Source organism: Rhopalosiphum maidis, chromosome 2, assembly GCF_003676215.2.
Source record: "Rhopalosiphum maidis isolate BTI-1 chromosome 2, ASM367621v3, whole genome shotgun sequence".
NCBI classification, from domain to species: domain Eukaryota; kingdom Metazoa; phylum Arthropoda; class Insecta; order Hemiptera; family Aphididae; genus Rhopalosiphum; species Rhopalosiphum maidis.
Genome location: NC_040878.1, coordinates 4,066,785 through 4,089,353, shown reverse-complemented (window position 1 = coordinate 4,089,353; position 22,569 = coordinate 4,066,785). Strand labels below are relative to the sequence as shown.

Here is a 22,569-nt window from a genome sequence, read left to right as displayed (position 1 = left end):
GGCCAAACGTGGCTAGTCGAGGGTAATTTCAGTGAATTCCGGTCCCCTCTCCTATCCAATCTATAGTCATTAATACTCCTTTGTTTCAATCTTAAACATTACCGCTATATCTTAGCTCATAATATATAGTAACACCTGTAATCCTATCCTCTCAAATCTACAGATCCATAATCATACCGGACCACATTAAACTTACTCGGAGTGTTGGTCGCTCCTTCTTAAATTCTTCACAGTTTCGTGATTTGTACCCTCTACGCTAAGCTCTTCTCTTTTTGATCGAGTATATTATTACGACTAACAATGATATGATATAGTTTTATATTACATCTACAAATGAAAAATATAAGTTCCACCTGATATTCGTCCATCTTCCGCGATACATTTTGGTTCTAAGTATCTCTCTCGTCTTAAGCTCGTCTTATGATTTAACTGTAAATAGAGACTTGAGAGAGAAATAATTTTTTTCATTGACGGACGGTATAATGTGGTTAAGTTTGGCGAAATAAAAAAGGGTACGATGCCGTCGTCGTCGTCGTCGTTGTATACACTAGTATTATGACCCCACCTGTCTTTTACTATTTTTTACTTACTGATAATATAATTGAATATATTTGAATAAATTAAATAATATTAGTATAATTTAAAACTTGATTACATTTAACTGACTACCAATTTGTAATATATTAGAAATATATTCGCATATTAAACGTAAAGGAATAATTTTTTATTATTTATTATGACCACAATCTAAATATTATATACCTATACAAATTTGTTCTGAGAAAAACAATTTCAAATATATTTCTTAAGTTATAAAAATAAACTTTCTTTATTTTTATTTTCTGCAAAATACTATGAATGTAATTAAAACGTTATAATTATTTAAAAGAAAAATATTATACCTTGTATTATGATATGTATGGTTTTAAATAATTAAAATTGTAAAATAATAAATGTTCTTTTTCAAAGTTTTGAATTTTTATTGATTCATCAATGTTATTATGAATTAATTAATAATACAACGACATTGTGATAGCGATGATAATTACAGTAAACCCTTGATTATCTGTCACCACCATCTGCCATAATAGTATCATAAATTATAAATAGAATATTGAACGCTTGTATTATAGATAAAGATGTGAGTTATTTAAATTTACCGTAAATTGTAATAGCCTTTTTTTTATTGATAAATTATTTTTACCAAAAAAAAAATAAGCTGAGTAACTTCTCTAATCAAATGTAATCAAAAATGTTTGAAAAGAGATATCTTTTTATCAACTGATAATAATACAATAATTATTGTACCTACTTATCATATTTTCTATTTATAGGTAAACCACAAAAAAAACTTACCGCGATTTTTTTCATTTGTCATACCAATATACTTGCTATAGTCTGTTATTATTATTATTTGTTATTTTAACAAAAAAAAGAAAGAAAATGCTGTGGTAATTTTGATAATTTAATTTTAATATGAATAATTAAATATTCATAATATTTACTAATACAGAATAAATTTTAAATCTTTATTTTTATTATAAGAAAGAACTAAATTCAACAAGTATGCAAAAATAAAAATAGAAACAATAATAACGTATTTATCAATAGAAACGATGGTTCTAAGATATAGTTGTTTTACCATTCTTACCACTTTATTTGTAAATTTACCGACATATTTTTTTAAGTGCATTTTCCATCTCTTATTATAGGTATATATTTTACACGTAGGTACTTGTAGAAAAATAAAAAAATGTATCTATAAAAGAAACTCAGAATTCATATAAACAAATCAAAATGATTAATTTTTTCAAATAATCTTATCACCATATATACACTAATATGTATAATATTAAAATTAATATTGTTATAATAAATATAAACATAAATTGTTTTTATCCGTCACTCTCTTGGTGCCATTCAAGGCAAATAATCAAAGTTTTACCTACTGTAATTAAATAAAAAATTATTTTACATAGGCTAACATGAACTCGGCCGATTTAATGGAGTCAGACGAGAGTAAAAAACTAGGGCCAAAAAATCGGAGCCAGCAATTTTATTCCAAACAAGATATTGTGGAACAATACTGCCTAAGCGATAAGCAATTACAAGTATTAAACAGGGTTAGACAGCCTCCAGCATTGTTTGGATGCATATCCAGTCACAGAGTAAGAAAATTAATTATTGTATATTATTAAGTACTTCCGAATACATCTTTTTTGCATGCACATGGAATTCGTTTTATAATATAGTTGTACATATTGCATTTATTTCAAAAATGAAAAAAAATATTTTAATTTGGATAGAACTTATTATTTCTTAACAATATCTAATAGTTTTGTGACTTATATTTAATGCGGTTTATATTAATTACGAATATGGGACATATTGTCTTAAATTTATAATAAAAGTATTGTCCTTAATAAATCGTGTATTTTTTTTTTTACATTTATACGTTTCCCAGGAGTCTTCTTGTGGTGCTAGAAGCTCGCCGAATCTGTTGACCGCCTGCGTTCGACGTCGAATACCCAGCGATGAAAACCTCCAGGACCTGTACAAACGACTGCCCGCAGACTGCGCTCCGTATTCGCGGTGGTCGAGATACCATCACTGCCATCCTGACGTATTCCCCGTGCATCACTGCCACCAATCGGACCTTGCTGAAGCACCGCCACCGCCACTGTGTCAACGATCGCCGGCTATCAGACGTCACAAATGTTGGCCTCCCGAAGACGAAGTAATCAAAATATGATAATACATTATAAACTTTGGTTGTAACACGGGAAAATTGATAGTTCATCGTCACGGTGACAGTGAATATCGTTGATTAGGGTGGCTAGAAAAATGTCCGTTTTTTGGTGGCTTGTAATTAAAAAAAAAACCAAAAAAATACTACTATTTTATAGGCGGGCGCGGGTTAATAGTCTCGAGGCTGATGAACACTGTAGTTGTGTAATCGAAAACCTTTTCGGTATTAAAACGTATATAGAGACGAACCGAGGAAAAATGTCGGCGAATGATGCGAGCGGAAATAATAATGGAGTTGGTATAGTCTTACGGAAACGTCAATGTGTCGGGTGCACGATAAAAAACGAGACGGCCTGATGGGCGGCCCGCTCCAGTCGTGCTTGGACCTAACCGCGTTTCCCCGACATGTTATGCGGTCGAAGGACGGACCGCTGTGGTGTGGTGTGGTGTGTGTTGTCGACGGCGTTGTATGTGTGTTTAGCGATAAGGAACGGTTGCGGTAATGACCGCGTAAAGTCCATTTATCGTCGTATCGATGGCCATACGTTCAAAAGCAGTGAATAAACCGCCGAGAATATGATAGGGAATACATCCGAACACATCAAAGATAATAATATAGTTGGGTTATATGTCATGACCGCGATGAAACAGTTTACGGTTTACAGCTTTTATATGTTCATATATATTGTATACCGCACGCATAAGAGTATTATACAAATAATGTGAATCTCTGTTGTGAATAACTATAGCAGTGGTGGCCAAACCGCGGCTCGCATCTTATCGTAACATTTTTACAAAAAACATTTTTTAACATTAATTTATATGTATATTTATATTTATGTATGACCTTTTTTTTTTACATTTTGGCTCTTCTATATTTATTAATATATTTGGTGGCTCGCCAGTCTCTTCTCGCTGAACCCCCGAACTACAGTATAAAGCTAATGGCATATTATAGAGTATTTAACAATATGACATTTTTTATAGGGCTGTCCACACAGGACGTGTCATCCGACGTGCCACGGACGGTCTGGCGGATTCGATTGTCCCGAATTCCATCCATGTACGCCTCATTATTTACCTCCTCCACCCCCTCCGCCAGCACCGCCACAATCTACTTCCAGGTAATTACATCGCAGTTTACAATGATATTAATTTTTTGTTCATAAGTATAAGCTATCTAACACAATATATCTGAGCATAAAACTAATAGTATCGATTAAATAAAAACCAACCTATATAAATAATTGGATAACATCAGAAGAAAAATCAAAGAACTGAACTCAAAAAAACATCTAGACAAATAAGTAAAACGTTAAGTACAGTGGTCGTTCTGATATAAGTTTTTTTTATAATATTACGTACTTACCTATTTATTATCTACCTGATTTATACCAAGACAAATTATTTATTTATTTTTTTTTTTTATTATTATATTTCCAGACAAAATCAATAAAATATGAATTAAATTAACACTTTATTAATTAAAATATTTTTATTACAATCAATCGAAAAATCATTCATAAAAATGTACAATAACTGTTATATATTTTTATCTGGCTATAATCCATGTTTCAAGAAACTTGCTTTTGGTGACGTGAAGTAGGGTAATTGTAAATTGAAGCAATTACATACAAATATTTAAAATATTGTATATTAAGATATACTATTACTATATTAAAACTATTATAAATTATTATTTTATTATACTACGACCGACTCCCGAGTTAAATAGCTTTAGGTTAGTAAAATTTTGATAAAATATCCCAATGACCGCCGAGATATTACATGTCGTTAAAAATGGTCTCTAAAAATTCAAAAGAAAAAAAAATCAACAATCGAATAGATACGTTGTTTAATAATGAATAATATATTTAAAAAATCATATTATACCTATAATTATTACACACGGGGATAAAATACAATTTTGTAGGTGTAGTAAGCACGGGGTGGCATATTTATCGAGTTTATAATAATTGTTGTGATAAATATTATAATATTGTTATACACCGATAATTTAGTGACCCAAGAAAAATTACAGTATTCTGATGTTTTAAAATTTATTCTATTTACCGTTGTAATAATATGGCAGGAGAAGCAAAAAATAAGATAAAAATTCAGAGCACGTTTCTCTGTTTGTATACTTCATTTACAAAAATCTCTATCACTAAAACAGTCACTCCATAATCGCACTATTTAGATTCAGTGAATTGCTGTAATTTGCGTTTAAACAGTAATCGAGTTCGTCCACACCAGTAGTTAGCACGTTGTTGTCGTAGCCACGAAATAAAAAATAAAGTTAAATACCATTTAAAAAGCATATACATTGTAATGATGTACCAAAATTGCATATACAACACGCCGGCCGATGAATGAACTAATATCGAAAACCGAAAAAATAGCAACTAACATCGTAATACGTATTATTTCGTTCTATACAGAAAAAAAATATATAATTATATTTCACAATAAATGCAAAATAGTTTGAAAATTTGAAATTCTGAAATTTTAATTTATTATTTTGTAGGTAAAAATAAAATAAATTATTATTGATATAAATTTGCATCATATAAACATATTAATAAAATATTATCGATACAACTCGTGGTTCATTTTTACTTTTTATTTTATTATTAATTAATTTATATAATTTACAATTTACTAAGCATTTTCATGTAAAATATATAAATATATCTTCTTATTCGCATACTTAGCTTGTAATACACGCAATATACGCATACACATTAAATTATAGAAAAAAGTAAAATAAGTACAATGCATATATTATTTTGTAACCATGATATTTGTATCTTTATTCAGAATATTCCATAATTTAATATTATTTTACATAGATTATAAATACATTAGCTATATTGTATGCTTTATTCACTCAGTGCACACACTAATATCAACATGTTAATATTATAAATGCCAACATCCAACCAACTCTAATGTGGAATTTAATCTCATTTCACACTCCAATAATTTTTTTTTTTTATTATTAAATATTTACAAATTTACAACCTAATTAAGTTTAAAAGCAAACAACTAACAACTACTAATATAAAATAAATGTGTAGTATTACAGTACTTTTAGAAGCTTATAATCGCTAAAAATAATTTTATAAATACTAAGAGACACATTTTTTGATAAAATTAAATATTTATTTTTAAATAGAATGATAATTATTTTCTAATATTATTTAATTTATATTTGTGTAGATAATCTGATAATTTATAATCCTTATTAACTAAATTATTGTTACATAATTTTAAATTTAAATAAATTTCATTTATTTCTTATTTTGCCTATGTATATTTTTATATTATTATTAATAAACGGTTTATATGTTGAAGAATGAATTATTAAACATTTAATTGTATTAAATATTATTTCATATACCATTTTAATTTATACTATAAAAACTTAAAATGATAATAAATAAGATAATATTGGAAGAACTTTAATAATATCTAAATTAAAATATTAGTTATTACCTTTTGTATACAAATATATGCTATACAGAGATTTATAATGTGAGCGAATGTAAATAAATTTAAATTTTATTATAATATTTTACTATGTATATTTTTAGAATGAGACATGTCAGTTTTGCCAGGTCACATACTGTGACCTCATTCGACAATGTTTCTTTAAAATCAGCCAACAGTAGCAAATCGTTAGAAAGGTTAATTGATGGTAGAAAAACTCCAGAACCTGTTTGCCCGGTCGAGTCTCCAAAAATAATTGTATTAGGTATTTATAAACAATATAGTGAAAATTTAAAAACTATAAACATAATAATATTGAACAGTTGTTATTATTAATATTAATATCAACTGAGTAATCAAATGGTATGTTTGTATATTGCAGAAAAGATAAAAAGAGCACAAAAAGTGCAAGCTACGCAAACAGACTGTGCACGAGATACAGGTCCAGCAACGGCGCATAAAATTAAATCAGTAACAAAAAAAAATGTACAACAAAATGAGATACCAAAATCAATTATTAGGTAAAGTATAAACCGAATATATATATTCTTTATCACTATTTTGAAATTTTTTTTAAATAATTTTCGTATAAACTATTTATACCTAGTTGATGTTTAGTATAAATACGATGTTAACAATAATACAACATACAAATATATTTATGATAAAAACACGAGAGTTAGAAGATCTGTGGGTTAAAATAAATTAGATTAAAAATAGTCCCATAAAAGTTATAAATTTATAATGATGAAATAGATTTATTATCTATATGGTATTCAATTCATTAATCTTATTAATCATTATTTCTTGCAATTCCACCACTTCGTATTGATTTTTCTTCTTACATTGTTTTCGTCTATATTTAATATTAAATAAATGATTCCTTATTATATACCTTTTTAATATTATATAGAATTATAAACGTTTTAAAAGAATTTTTTTTTTTAATATTTTAATAAAATAATGTTTAACTTCCTGTTTCTTTCATACACCGGAATATGTTTCATAATGTTCATAATATTATGAATAATTTTTATTATTATAAAATTTAATAATCTATATCTAATTAAACATCCATTAATATATTATATCACAGACCATCAGAACCACCTTACAGTAATGAGATATTAATTGACTTTGAGCCAAAAGATCCTCCATATCGGAAGCAAAACAAAACTATCTTACACAAAACCGTGTCAGATGGTGAAATTCTAATTGGCGAGATAGCAAGATGTAGAAGTCGAGAAGATGTAGAAGCATCAGTATCTGACGGTGAACAATGCTACAAAAATTTAGTAGCTGCTTCTTGTGTAAGTATAACTATTATACAAATATTAGGTACATAATATTAAATAATTGTATTAATAATATACTTATCCAATACTCATGATGAATCATAAGCATAACATTTATAATTGTCTTCGATTCATAAACGTTGTTAGCTATGAATTAATAATCAAAACCGTAACAAAAAACTATGTTACCATTAAATAATTAGAATTATTAAAAAATAATGGTTTATTTTATTTGTTTAACTTGTAACAGTAGTATCTATTATACTTAATAGATTATTTTTAAAACGCAAATATCTACCATATTTTTTTAAATTAGTTCTGTTATATTTTCATCAAATATTTTTTTTAAAAAAACATAATAAACACATACGTATATATTATATTTTATGAACATAAAAATAATTACCTATGTATAATTATGACTAAATTAATTTAAAATAAAATGTAGTCGAAAAACACTAATACTGAAATGTATTTTTACTCATAGACTGTTGAAGGTTCTTTGGAAGATTTTCACGAAAATGAAAGCATTCTGTGTGAAGGAATTTATAAGTCTAAAAGTAGTGTTTGTTTATCTGAGTCACCAAATAAATGTAGAACAAAAACGCCATCGTCTTCGAATGATCAAGATCCAAGTGATCTATCTCAAACTACTGTAAGTATAATTCGAATTAAAAATAGCATAATAAAAATTGGGGAATTCGTTTCCTGTAGTATAGTGTTGACTGTACTCCATCAATGAGTTTATCACTTTTATTTGTGTGTTAAATTCAAAGTCAATTATTATAACATATTGTATTCGATAAAATACTATTCTGATCAGAGAAAGTCTGTCAACCTATATTTATTTTTAAAAATATCTTATAATATTATATTATAAATATAATTTATTTTTCTGTCAGTTATTTGGCAAAGCGAACTAATTTCTGATAAAAAAAGATATTGCATATACCTAAATAACAATTAATAAATAATAATTTTTACAATATTACAAGTTGTTGTTAACCATATAGTTCTTATTTTTCATTTCGATGTATAATATTTGATATTTCAACTTGAAATTCCTATAAAAATTGCACATTTGTATTTTTGAGATTCACTAAAGATTTTAGTAAAAACATTTTGTAATTAACATGTTCATGTCTTCACAATAAAAAATGTATGAATATTTTTGGTTAAAATTGTGAGTATCCTTTAGATACTAAGTAATTCATTTTTAAATTGATACATACAACAAAATCGATTTTGTCGAAAACTAAACAACTTGCATAAGAATTTCTATTTTTCCCAATCTGTTTTCACCCGCTATTTTAAAATTACATAGAATTTTTCCTTTTGAACTTTAATGTACCAACTAGATCCAATCGTCAAACACAAACACAAAAAAAAACTATCTTTGTAAAATCAATAAAATCATCGCCCTGCTCAGAATCTAAAATAACTTAAATAATCATAGCATGAGTTTTTTATTTTAAGGTAATTGGAGTAGAATTATTATTTGTAAAAAGGTAATATTTGTTTTTGATTTTCTTTTAATTTATAATATATTTTAAATAAACAATATAATATAGTTATTTTATTTGTAGTAATGTAATAAATGTTACATATTTTTGTAAAATATAATTGAATAACATTTACGATTAAAAAAAATCTTAGTCATCTCATACCTACAAAGAATACCTATTTAAATACCACGTAAATGTTCTCTTTTTAATATAACGTAAACATATTATATAGTTATACCAACTGTAAATACTAATTATACTTATATAGATTAAAAATTTATATTGGGAGCCAACAAGAATGTTGAATGTAAGTCTCATAAAATTAAAAAAATTCATTTTGTTTGAAATTGAAATTTTAACATTTTTTTTAGTTATTTAATTATTCAATAGGCAATTAAATAAATATTATAATTTAAATATCAAAAACCTTAATGATATTGATAATTTATAAATATTAACGTGAAACTAAAATAGATTATAATATCGGGTATCGAGTATTTGAATATTACCTATTAATATTTAATAAGAAAATGTATACTAATATATGTAATTGCATAGGTATTGCAGTTTGAAAATTCATCCAAGAAAATAAAATTAAAAGAAGATAACTTATGTGATGTAGTACAAAAGAAAATAATAAGATATACCGATCTTCCGTTGAAGTCTTCAGACCTAATTGAACAAGGAAATAGTCAAAACACTTTAGAAAATAATTGTCCAACGGTAGTAGAGCCGTCTGAAGTTTCAACTTCTACTGAAGATTATGTGACAGCTACAGATAGTACTTCTTACACTACTACCCCAACACAAGGTCCATCAGTTACAAGTAGTTCATTCGACAGTGAATCTTCAAAATACAGTTTGCCTCATCCTATTTTTGATCATGACGTAAGTGTATCAAAAAAGTAAAAACTAATATATAGGTAACTAATATGACTGTTAAAAATGTTTACAGATGACGATTGATCCAACTGATCCAATTGATGAAGAACTCGGAGATGGCGAAGACTCAAGTGATGATGAAAGCAGTACGTCAGGAAGGTACACATATTTTATTTATATTACTTTGAAAATATATTGTTCATAATCTTTCGTTCTCTCACACGTATGACTTTTTGGTTTCTTTACGTTTCCTCTATACATTTGTCATTTTATTACTCAATCTATTATATGCATGACAAGCACACATTTTCTATACTTCATATAATATACTACCACACTTGATAGTTTATTTCACCTAAAAAAAAAAAAAAAAACAATTAAAAAAAAACAACGAAAACAAACAACAAACAACAACACATTATATTTCGATAGTGAATAAATACAATCACTATTTTAGTTACAGCGTGAAGTGCAGTTTAGAGGATAATAAGAGTTCTGGGTCATCAGACGAGAATACAAGAATAAGACCGAAATCCATCTTAAAATTGGCTAAGTGAGCACATTAACGATAGGTTGTAATAAAGCAAAATTCTAGACAAGAAAATAGAGCTTATTAGGGTTCGCTCGTTGCAGGTCGTTAAGCATAGAATTCTTATCTTAGGCTGCGATTGGAGGTTGAAGAATAACATACATTCGGAGTTATACTATATATATTATATATATATATTGTACATAATATACAAATAATATAAAATTTCATGAAAATGCATGTGTAAAGCTTAGATAATTTCAAAATCTATTATCGCTTACTGTGCACTACTCTATTGCTTTTTTTTTTACTTTACGAACTATTTTTTGCATTCGATACATCCATTTGTAAACAAACTTATTTTCGTATAAATAATTTAAAATTTCAGGTCCATACCAAAAACCAAATTGAAGACTTTAGAAGAATCAAACAAGTTGAATAATCCAGATCTAATATCAAGTAATGACAAAATATAGTTTAATTTTCTTTTTTTTTTTTTATGAACTACGTTAATTTATTAATAATTTACAGGTAACCGCGTAACAGCAAAATGCCATACAGATGATACTAATTCAAATTTAATTAAGGCAATGTCTTTTTAATTAATTATTTTATATTTTGAATAAAGTTTGCTAAAAAAAGTTGTATTTTAGAAATTGATGGGCAACGGTTTTGCGACTAAAATATCATTACCTGTCTATTCTTCTGATGAGTCTTCGAAAGCTCCAGAGCGGCGCAGAAGGCCAAGTCCTAGACGAAAAAGTATAGGAGCTGTAACATTAATTAAGTAAGTTAAAAAATTAAAATCTTTTAACATTATTACAACTAATATTTATTTTCAGCTCTATTGATAAGAAACCATCGGTAGTAAATAAACCAGAAAAACGAAGAGAATCACTTCCTGAAATTCTTAGAAAACCACAAATAAATCTAGATATTATGGAAAAATCAAAAACTGAATTTAATCTAGAAGACAAACCTAAATGTTTATCGCAAACAAAGTCGTCTCAGATTAATTATTTATCTCAAATAAATAATTTAAACTTGAAAACAGTGAGCGCAGAATCTCTACGATCTATTAGCCCGGGAAGTGATTCAGTTTTCTACAGTGATCCGTGCAGTAAAATATCATTGTCTAGATGTACACGATGTAATACCGAAGTTGATGCAGATTATATTAATAATTCAAATAGCGATGTCATTAATATTGTTAAGCCGCCGGAAGGTTTTGGGGATTCTCCAGAAGAACCCCCTACAACGCCTATAAAAAGATCGACAAAACGATATCGTTCAGAAGAAAGAAGACGAAACACTAGGTCAGAACAAACTCGAGCTAAATCTGAAGAAAGGGTAAAACATATAAATGAAAAAGGGAGGTAAGTAAAAGCTAAACTATATTAAAATGTTTTGGCATAATACGTACTTATTCCTAGGCCAATGACTAGATCAACCAATGTAAGTATGGAAAGATTAAATGGAAGTAGTTCTAGCCTTCATTCAGACGATGATGATTGGTCAGGAATATATACAACACCGTTTACGTCTTTTTCATGGGTATACATAGATGAAATAGAAGAGTTCTATGTATGGAAAAAGCCTTCGGATTTGCCAGGTATCAAATAATTGAATAATACGTCCATGCAAATTATTTAATTATTGTTTTTGAGGACTTAAGTACCTAATGCATTACGTATTTTTATTTTTAATCTAGATATAAAATGTTCACCCGAATTAAAACGAAGAGATTCCATTGAATCTACATGTTCAGAACACGAGTTTCGGGTAAAATATCAAACAATCACGCACAGAATGGTACACAGAAAATCGAGTTTAGAAATGTTCAAACGAATCGCTTCAAAATCTTTTGGTATGCTTTAAAATTTCTGGATATTAAATAAACATTAACATTGAATTCAAACATTTACAGATAGCGACGAACGTTTAATGGTAAAACGTGAATCTGGAGAATTCGGTTTTCGTATTCATGGGGCTAAACCGGTCGTAGTGTCTGCAATTGAAACGGGAACGGCTGCAGAAAACTCTGGTCTCCAAGTGGGAGACATAATTATCAGCATCAATGACATGTGTGTACTCGACGCGTCACACTCGGAATTTGTCAATGTCGCACATAGTGGTTCTGATGTCTTGGAATTGGAAGTCGCCAGGACTTGTGATATCTTAACGCCAGTGATCAATCCATCCGAAATCGAAAACCGCATCGTTATAGCCAGTAAACTGTGGAAATTTAGCATTGGAACGAAAAAAATGAAAAACTGTTGGCAGCCTAGATATTTTTGTCTCAAGACGGACAATTGTCTCTACTACTATAAATCTGCATCTTTGAAGCGAGTACGTTTTTGAGGCACCCGTTATGTATTAAATTTTTTGTTGTAGATATTAATAAATTACTATGCCTTTAGGACAGACATCCACTAGGAGCACTTAATCTTAAAGGGTTCACTGTGATGCAGACATCGGACACGGGAAGGATGTTCAGCTTCCGACTGGAAAGAAAGGATCACAAGAAAACAAGGTTACACATAGCAGCGAACAGTGCAGAAAACGCGGATCGCTGGATCGGAGCGCTCAATGAAGCTACCAAATGTGCAGTAAGCATATCACAGTTGTCTGCAATGAAATTGTTCGATTCAGGACAAATAAACGTAGCCAATTGGACGTTAAAAAATAAACATATGCAAAAAATTAGTAATCAAAAATCAAAACACAATTTCAAAAAAGCGATATCTATTTTGTCATAAGACGCCCCAAAAATAGATCAGTTTAAAATTAAAAAATTCATACAAATATAAAATATTATAATTAAAATGTTATATACAATCCAAATTTCCCGTCGTCCAAACAGCCACCCAGGTTAATTTTATGTCTATTTGTCCCTATTCGCGATAATATTACCTATGTTACAATTACAGCAATAGTCAAAAATAATATAACACGACTACACGAGTACGCACATAATATCACATATGTAGTGTATCTAAATACGAGTTCAGTTGACAAGACATTAATTTTTCATAATGTTACAGTCGATGGAATGGCTCAACGAGGACAACTTAAAATCCGTGGTCACCATCGATCCGCAATCGGACTGCCAGGGTTTTCTCTCCACGTTGGTTCACCACTGTGGAAAATCGTGGAAAAAATATTACTGCGTTCTTAAAGGTGCTAGGCTGTATTTTTTCGTAGACAGCGTAACCCGATTTGCCAACGGTAACTATTATTCATTTATTTATTTACTCGTATAAAATATTTTTAAGTCGTTACAGACGTGATTGTGTTTCTTAAATTCACAGGAATGGCTTGTCTCCACGGTTACAAAGTGCAAAGTTCCGTTAACGCTAGCGTAAGGAAATTTGCGTTCGAGCTTATACCGCCCGATCTGTCATTTCGATATTTTTATTTTTACACGGACACCGAAGTAGACAAAAGAAGGTAGATATTATATATGGACAAAAATAATAATTAAATAGCCAATTATTGATAAGTACCTACCTAATAATAATCGTACATTTTCTCGATTTATATTAGATGGATAGCTGCTCTAGAGTATAGCATAGACCGTTGGATAAACGTTTCATGATAATATATTGGGTTCAACAAGTTTTCGTCAGATCAATTCCAATAATGTAAGTTTTTCTTGTGGCAAGTAACTTTTATATTTATTGTATACAACTAGCAACATAGGTAGTCTTTAAATTAAATTTATTTTTGCTGTTAATATTTAATAATTTTACATTTATTTATTATCGTTTATTAGGAGGGGGTAAGGTTGTGTGATATAATTTACAATATACAATACCTATCAAGTGAAATCATCACTATTAGTTTGAAAACCACTACCTACCCTAATTTGTAAGTCCTGGCTACGTCACTATATAGATTTATATTTTGTCAACATTTATACATTTTGATATTTTATTATTTCATAATTGAGAATATTTTTAAACAGCCCGTCAATTTCACATGGTTTGAGTTTATATTATATAATCGTAAATAAAAAGAAAAAAAGTATTCTTGGGTATCCAATCTCTTAATATCGTATATGACTATATATTGTTCTCGAGAATATTGTATAAACCATAATTAAATTCTTGTAAGCTCTATTATTTATCGAAATATTTATCCTCAATAAAACACTGTGATGGATAATTTCAACAATTTAATCTATATTAATATCTTATTTTTGTCACGAAATTTAATAACTTGATTAATTTTATATTGTCATAAAATTGAACAGTATTTTTTTTTTTTTTTTTTGTATTTACAAATAATCTACTAAATAGTAAATGGATTATACTTGGAGATTGGTAAATGTATTTACAAAACCTACATACGAATAGTCTATAATAAACGTTTATTTTTTTTCTTTTGAACACAAAAAACAATTTCTTGATTATATTTATATCTAATTATCTAGATTACCTATCATAATCCGTGATAGTTATTAGTCTAAACATCTAAAATTAATTGTAGTTTGTAATATTCAAACATAACATATCCATTTATATTGTGTTAATATTTATTGTTTATTATACTTAGAAACATGATCGTTGGTACTATGGTAGAGTGTGATAATTAGAGATAGTCATTGAAACACATTTTATACATTTGGCATATTCGCCATAGACTGCTGGGGGATGCGGTGACGATTACGAATTTATTAGAAAAAACATGCATTTATAAATTAAATACGCGAACGTCTATAAAACAAGCCTTTTAATCGGCGTTTGACCAATAATAAAGTGCACGTTAAAACATTTAATAACGTCATAAAAAGTTTGCAAATTATCTTTATCAAACTGTTGGAAAAAGTAAGTAGGTACCTATAGTAACCATTTTATCTAAATAGTAGTACACCGTGGTCATAAATTCTAGTTCTTTAATCTTTTATTTCATTATTGGGTTAATTAATGTTACGTGGCTTTTGTCAATAATCGATATTTTAACTAGGTACCTCTTTAAATATTGTACCTATTTGGCTATTTAATATATTTTATACATTATACCATCTACCTACGTTACATCAATAATAATAATAATAATAATAATAATACAATTTATCATATTAATTTTCTTTGGAAAATCCTCTTTAGATCGATACTGGTGTACTTTATTTTTTAAATTGAATAGGTAGTTTTTTTTTAAGGAACCTATTAATAAGTATTCAGTAGATTTCGAAAAAAAAATTGTACATTATTTTATTATTAAAAAATATAAATAAAACGAATCATAATAAACATTAATTGTCGACAAAATGTTCAACTAATTCTATAGCATTAAAAACAAATACAAAAACATTTATTATTACTTACTTACTTTATTGTTCATCTTATTTTTTCTAATATTTACCCTAGGTCAAATTGCACAGAACAATGTAAAAATCGAAAATTGTGATCTGTTACGACTTAACAACTATAAAACCAACAGAATTGCAATTATTTATGAAAATTATAATAGTTAAGACTGTTAAGAGTTAAGATAATAGGTACCTAATTAGTTTTATTAGGTTTTTTTGATTTCTTCAATAACTTAATTTAAAATGTGTATTAGTAGGTACCTACCTAATGAGTATTTATGTTTATCAAAATAATATAATTAAAATATAATGATATATACCAATAAATATTGATATTTTAAATTATTGTCATGTTTGATATTATATTATAATTGAAGGTAGATACATAATATAAAAATACATGAAGCGGATAATATATAATAAATTATTACAAACTATTATTAATAATTAAGTAATTAATTTTGACCCAAGTGGCTATAGTACCGACCAAATATTAAAATAGTACTTTTTAAAAGAAGAATGCCATTGCATAAATTATAGTCTTAAAAATAATCGTATCAAATTATTTACTAAGATAATATAATATTGTATATTTTACTTTAAATAAGCCGTACTATAATCTTATTAATATCAAAAACGATGATAAAAATAACAATATGCATATTAATATATATAAAAATGTTATTATGTTTTTCATTCTCACTTTAAAAGCTAGGCCTTGTGCAAAAGAGAAAGAGTTCAATACATTTAAATGAAGAACTGACAGATAAAATAGTTACATTAAGATACGAATACAGTAATAATAATAGGAAAGCAATAAAAGAGAAACCTTATGTAGGTATTTAAATCATAATATACTATAATGCACTTGTTTAAATTGTCAACTTACCAAAATAGTATGATAACTAAATCTATTGGTTTTATATTTTTCAGAAATATGAAGCTAGCTTGTGATATCATTCTTACATTTATATTTGGACCATTACAACATAAACAGCGTAAAAAGATTTACTTTTAAATATTTCAATATATTTAAATCGATATATTCATTATTTTTAGTTTAAGATTAATAAACATATAATTTTATCTATACATTAAAATTATATTTACATAGATAGACCAACTGTTACCTATTAAAATAAGTTTTAATCACGTACTACATTATATTCTTATATTCTATGTATACTACACTATATTTATATAATTTATAGTTTGTTATAAATATATTTTCTTCAAAACTCAAATGAATTAGATAATATATGTATTAGTTATACATTTTCACTTTGATTAATTTTCTTTATATTATTAGTAGTTTTACCATGTGTACATAGGCTAGAGAACAATACTGTTGAATGTTAACATTCATTGTTCATTTGTGTTTGCTTAGAACATCATAATTATTACTTTTTATGAGGATGTTGATAATTTTTACGAATACTACTTAGTATTTACACTCTAATGATTTTTAAAAATAAATAAATGAAGATAAATGTATAAAGAAAATTGAAATATGTAACCGTACCAGGGGACAACAAAACGACCTATGTTTTTTTTTTCAATTAGGGTCTCATTGGTTTGTTCCTAATTTGTAATAACTTGTCAATTTTCAAGTATGATAACTGCACTTAGCGTTTAACAGACATATATTATACTTATGTATTACGAATTGAACACTGTCTATACATTTAAACTTAGAACTTTATGAGTACATGTAGATTAGGTTATATTTTGGATAACTTGTATTATTCTATACATTGTCCACAGGGTGATCCAAAGATCAGTCTTTAAGATAGACTTGTTTAAATCTTATGGATTTTTAGTGGCTAAACTTACTACTATAGTTTTATCTTACCAGAGAAAATTTAAATTTTTAATTATTCAATAGCATCCATAAAAATTAAAAATGTAAATTACATACATAGATTTGTATTTTTGGTCATTAAAATACTACCAATATCTCCAACTAAGTATAAATTACCTAATTTAACTATTCTCTACTTTTAACTTGTATGTATGTACCAATATTTTGACTAATTTGTAAAAGTCATTATTTTTAGTTATCTACCTAGTATTTTTAATTTAAAAAAATTGACTGAACGGTAAATCAATGTTTCAAACATAAATTTATATTATAATTTATTAATTACTATTATATTATTATAATCATTATATAATGTTATATTTATCTTTATTATTGTAATATAATTTATTTATTAACTATTAGCGTAAAAAATAATTTAATAGATACAAATGTTTCACTACCTATTAATTAATTGTATTCATATTTGTCGCAAACATTTTTAATAAAATTGCTCAATAAAAAAAAATGTATACACCCATTGGACAATAATTTGTAAAGAAACTTATCAACATAAGGTTTAATTTTTAAATATAAGTAAATAGAAAGTGGTAAGTAAAACAAACTGTTTATTAAAACTAAATAAGGATAAATTTCATATTGTGACAATATGAGAAATGTACAGCCGTACAGGTAAGTGAACATATGAAATATAAGATGGACTCCTAGTGGAAATATAATAATAGTGGACTTCAGATAGAGAAAAATGGTATATCTTAATAGTGACAGTGCAAGTCCTCAATGGACCGTTAAGGTACTGATGATGATGATGATGAAGTGAACATATATAATATATCTGACATCTCTACCTATCAAAGTATTATATATCATAAAATCATTAATCAAATTATCATATTAATCTAATTGATTATAAAAATATTAGTAAATTTAATTTTAAATCATAAAATAAAGTACATATAAATATATAACGTTTAAATTACAGTATCTTAATAATTTTAGGTACAGTAGGTACATTATATAAGAAGAAATAAAAATTATTTGTGTATACAAAACATAATATGCAAAATGTAAATCAAGACTATTAAATATCATAGAAAATGTTTCCAACCATATCGTATAATATAGTAATCATATCGTATAATATATTAATCATATCGTATAATATATTAATCATATTATACTGATATTAAACTTAATCTTTATTCCTAGATTAACCTCATTATGCCACTTTTATAATTTTCATTATTATTATTGGTACAGATTAAAAAACTAAGGTTAAACTAAGGAACATGAGGATTGGAATAAGTAAACTTGTCTATGGATAGATTATAAACGTATTAAACATTTTATCTATTTAATTTGCTTATAATTTTTATAAACACTTTTTTTTAATGCTAGTATAATGTACAAAATTGTTTAAAACATACATAGATGTTAGAATTAAAAATATCAATTTACAATACGTTAAATTAGTAGAAAAAAAATATAAAATTATTGTGTATTCATATTTTCCTTTTTTGTCATCTCTAAACATTTGCGAGTGGAACCTATATATTGTAAAACAGTACCACATCTATTATCATATAGAGGATCAATTTTTTTCACCTCGTTTTTCCGCTCGAAAAACATAGCAGTCCCAGTTATATACTTCCATTCGTTAAAATGGAAAATCTATAAACAAAAATTAACAACATTAAACACACCTAATAAACTAATAATTTATTAGTAATAAATAAACTAAAATATTATTTACCAAAAATGTATCTTATCTTTAATAAATTCATATGATTTGATCATGTTTAAAAAATATTATTGAATTTTTAACAAAATAATTATTAAAAATTAGTATTATTCACAATTAAAATTTCAAAAAAAAAGAAAAAAATATATTATATGAATACCTAAACATGTTCTTTAGACATTGAAAAGTAAGTTTACAAAATATTTAGTATTCTAGAACTATTTGTTGTATTTTTTGTGTAATATTTCTAAGTAATATAATTTTTACCCAGGGACTTAATAATATAAGTTTATTCTTTATAACATATCTTTTCACCGCCTTTATTGCTTATAAGAATTTCCGTTTCCAAAAATTAATACCTGGTTAAGAAAAAAATTATAACACAATAACACATTCGTGACAGCCAACAGATTAATTTGTCCTGTACATAATATTTTGGGCTATTGAACCACCATTAGTACTCCTATGAATTTAATTATTATTCATATTTAAACATTAAAAAAATGATTTTGTTTCTCAGTGCTTAATATATCATTGGTCCTTAGAAATTGTTTTTATAATGCACAAAATAAATTTTTGCATAATGGTCATTTAAAGAAAACTTAGTTAAATGTCTAGTACCAATATAGTACCCCAAATTGATTTTGACTTTTGTACACCTCAAATTAAACAATATCTGCACGTATTGTTATCAATTTAATATAAAACATACCTAGTACTCAACTTTAAAAAAATTAATAAAAAGTTAAGTAGATACCTTGTTTTCGATTTGTAATACTGGAGTTTCTGAGTCCACGGCTAACACTCGGACATTGCTGTTTACATTTAAAATGGATATTTCATCAGCATTATCCACGGTGACGTGAATTAAGGCTTCCTCGACAATTTCTTCGAAATCCTGTGTGTCTGTTGAATCATTATTGGAATCCATCATAACATAACAATATTAACACTAGTAGATTGTCGTACGGTTTTTACAATTAATAATCCTGCAACCCTGGAGATGCGAGTGTATAACATCAATATTAATAATTGGTAGTTATATTAGAGCTGAACATTGGATTTTGAAATTTTAAATTTAATTTTATTAAGTCATTGACCAATCACCACCTACCTAGATATTGTACATCGTTCACTTCAGTTGACATTACAAAATACGAATTTCAATTCGGATGACGGTAACACAGTAGTATTAGGAGTTAGCCGAGGTATTACGTTCTAAATGGAAAACGCTCCAAAACACTTTTACATTTCTAATTCCAACAATTCCGGTCCCCCAACCCCGTTGACGTCAAGCAATGAACATCGTAATATTATATTATACATTGACCGGTGATACTAACAGCACAGAATAACACTGATAGCGGTGATAGCGTTGTTATCGGCTGCATGTCATCGAGATAGATAACAATACTATAGGCACCAAAAAACGGTCAGCCGGTTAAAATGTTATCCCCACCACCGTACGGCAAAAAAATAACAAGGCATACGCAGGGCCGCGTTAACCTAGGTGCAAAAGAAGCATTTGCTCCAAGTGGCAAATTTTGAAGGGCGGCCAAACATTTAAACTACACCTATTGGACAATACGCGTAATTACACGAATCACACGATATTAGTATAGTGTAGAAAGTTTTCGATTTTTATAATACTTTTTGTTTCTAAAGGCCAGTAATCCTATGAGTAAAAAATAATAAGAGTTAGGTACACATTTTCATATGTAACAAAATCGTTATTGACACAGAGCTGAACTTTAAACCTGTAGTAGATACGTCCAACCATCAATAACATATTATGTATTGTCATACCTAAACTAGATAATAACCAATGTTATAATCAATGCCTCACAGCCGTAATAACTTATATAGGACGAAGACCTGAAAACCGCCCAACTTTTAGCAGGTAAACTAACGGTTAAATGAAAAATAATAATTTTAGCGTTACAGTTCATAAGAAAAAAAGCCAAAAGCCCTATTATATTATGAAATTTTAAATATAGGCCGCAATTTGAAAATCAAAAGTTGATAGTGATTTTACTATTAAAAATAAGGGTAAAAAAAATAAAAATGTATAGTTTTAAAAAAGCATGAAATAAAAAAATTGAAAAAAGTCAACACTTTAGTAAAAAATTCAAGTATTTAATTAGTTTTCAATAAAAAACAAAAATGTTATTAGAAGAAATATTTATCATATATTTATATGAGTAATATCCTTTGTCACAAAAATTTTAAATTCAAACTGTCATAAAAAAATGAATTTAACTCCGGTAGAATTATTTTTATCTTAACATCAGTCACAATACAAAACAAAGAACCTTATATTATTTTATTTCAAAACTTAGGTATAAAACTAAAATTTACCTTGTACAAATAAATATACCTTTGCCGATTTTAACGAATTTTTCAAAATTCTAACTTAAAATCCTTTTAAAAAAAATATTATGATTTGAGATTTTCGATATTTTTTATTGAAAAAGAAACAACTTACGAAGAGTTTTTTACGAAGTTTTCAAGCATTTCTACCTAGCAAAAAATTTCTAAATATTTCTAGAAAAAAAAAACTAAGAAACAATTGAAAATTTCTCATGCTTATAAAAGCTCAAAAAGAATTGAAAAAATTTGAAAATTTGATCATAAATAAAAAATGTTTATATAATCATTTTATGGGAATTGCAAATATCTAAAGTATTCAAATTACACTTAAAAAACAAAATCGATGTTTTCGAAAATTGGATTTATTTAAAAATTCCCTTTTTTTCTCTAATTATATTATTACAATATAAAATACTAAGAGTTTTTTACTTTTGATCCTCCAAAGTACTAACTAGATCCGGTTTTCTAGAAACCTACCTACCGTATAAAAAAATTGAAGCATTTTGTCGACTACTTCTTAAACACACACACACAAAAAACAAACACATCATTGTAAAATACTAAAATCAATACATTCATCGCTCTCTTCAAAATATTAAACACTTTAAAAAAATCATATGATATATTTACTCAATTTTGATGCTTAATTTGACGTACCTATGAATATATATATATTAGGTACTTATTTATTATACGCGTGGATTTGTGTATAAGTAATATAATAATAAAAATGCGATCATAAAATGTTTATTTTTTCGTTGGTTAAAAATAAATAATACGCAACCAAGAGGGCATTGCCGATGGTTGATTTCCACATAATGAACGACAAACAAATATTATTCATAACGATGACTTTATTAACAAAATCTATTAA

At 27.0% G+C, this 22,569-nt stretch overlaps 2 protein-coding genes across 7 annotated transcripts in view; one reads left to right on the top strand and one right to left on the bottom strand.

Moving 5' to 3' along the window:
• Positions 1-16,883, top strand: part of LOC113554088 — a 167,962-nt gene extending 151,079 nt beyond the window's left edge. For 2 of the 5 annotated variants that reach the window (XM_026957776.1, XM_026957777.1), the window contains 21 exons: positions 1,980-2,168; positions 2,465-2,737; positions 3,736-3,872; positions 6,345-6,505; positions 6,623-6,761; positions 7,337-7,550; positions 8,023-8,190; positions 9,599-9,928; positions 9,996-10,081; positions 10,840-10,910; positions 10,983-11,038; positions 11,105-11,238; positions 11,294-11,827; positions 11,885-12,063; positions 12,163-12,318; positions 12,379-12,800; positions 12,872-13,060; positions 13,496-13,679; positions 13,763-13,901; positions 13,998-14,096; positions 16,695-16,883. In XM_026957776.1, the coding sequence (XP_026813577.1) occupies positions 1,980-2,168; positions 2,465-2,737; positions 3,736-3,872; positions 6,345-6,505; positions 6,623-6,761; positions 7,337-7,550; positions 8,023-8,190; positions 9,599-9,928; positions 9,996-10,081; positions 10,840-10,910; positions 10,983-11,038; positions 11,105-11,238; positions 11,294-11,827; positions 11,885-12,063; positions 12,163-12,318; positions 12,379-12,800; positions 12,872-13,060; positions 13,496-13,679; positions 13,763-13,901; positions 13,998-14,049 (3,813 nt within the window). In that variant the 3' untranslated portion in view covers positions 14,050-14,096; positions 16,695-16,883. Of the gene's footprint in view, positions 1-1,979; positions 2,169-2,464; positions 2,738-3,735; positions 3,873-6,344; positions 6,506-6,622; positions 6,762-7,336; positions 7,551-8,022; positions 8,191-9,598; positions 9,929-9,995; positions 10,082-10,839; positions 10,911-10,982; positions 11,039-11,104; positions 11,239-11,293; positions 11,828-11,884; positions 12,064-12,162; positions 12,319-12,378; positions 12,801-12,871; positions 13,061-13,495; positions 13,680-13,762; positions 13,902-13,997; positions 14,097-16,476; positions 16,590-16,694 lie in introns of those variants that run through there. The other 3 variants (XM_026957778.1, XM_026957779.1, XM_026957780.1) reach the window with 3 other exon arrangements.
• Positions 16,884-18,983: 2,100 nt separating this feature from the next.
• Positions 18,984-20,677, bottom strand: LOC113554323 (general transcription factor 3C polypeptide 6). Of its 2 annotated transcripts, none has more exons than XM_026958111.1 (3): positions 20,440-20,677; positions 20,083-20,322; positions 18,984-19,255 (listed from the first exon to the last, which is right to left on the bottom strand). In XM_026958111.1, the coding sequence occupies exons 2-3, from the start codon at positions 20,257-20,259 to the stop codon at positions 19,076-19,078; spliced, it is 357 nt and encodes a 118-aa protein (XP_026813912.1). In that variant the 5' UTR covers positions 20,260-20,322; positions 20,440-20,677; the 3' UTR covers positions 18,984-19,075. The 2 variants fall into 2 exon arrangements, with proteins under 2 accessions (XP_026813912.1, XP_026813911.1); XM_026958110.1 differs by having other exon boundaries at positions 20,083-20,231.
• Between the last annotated feature and the right edge of the window lie 1,892 nt (positions 20,678-22,569).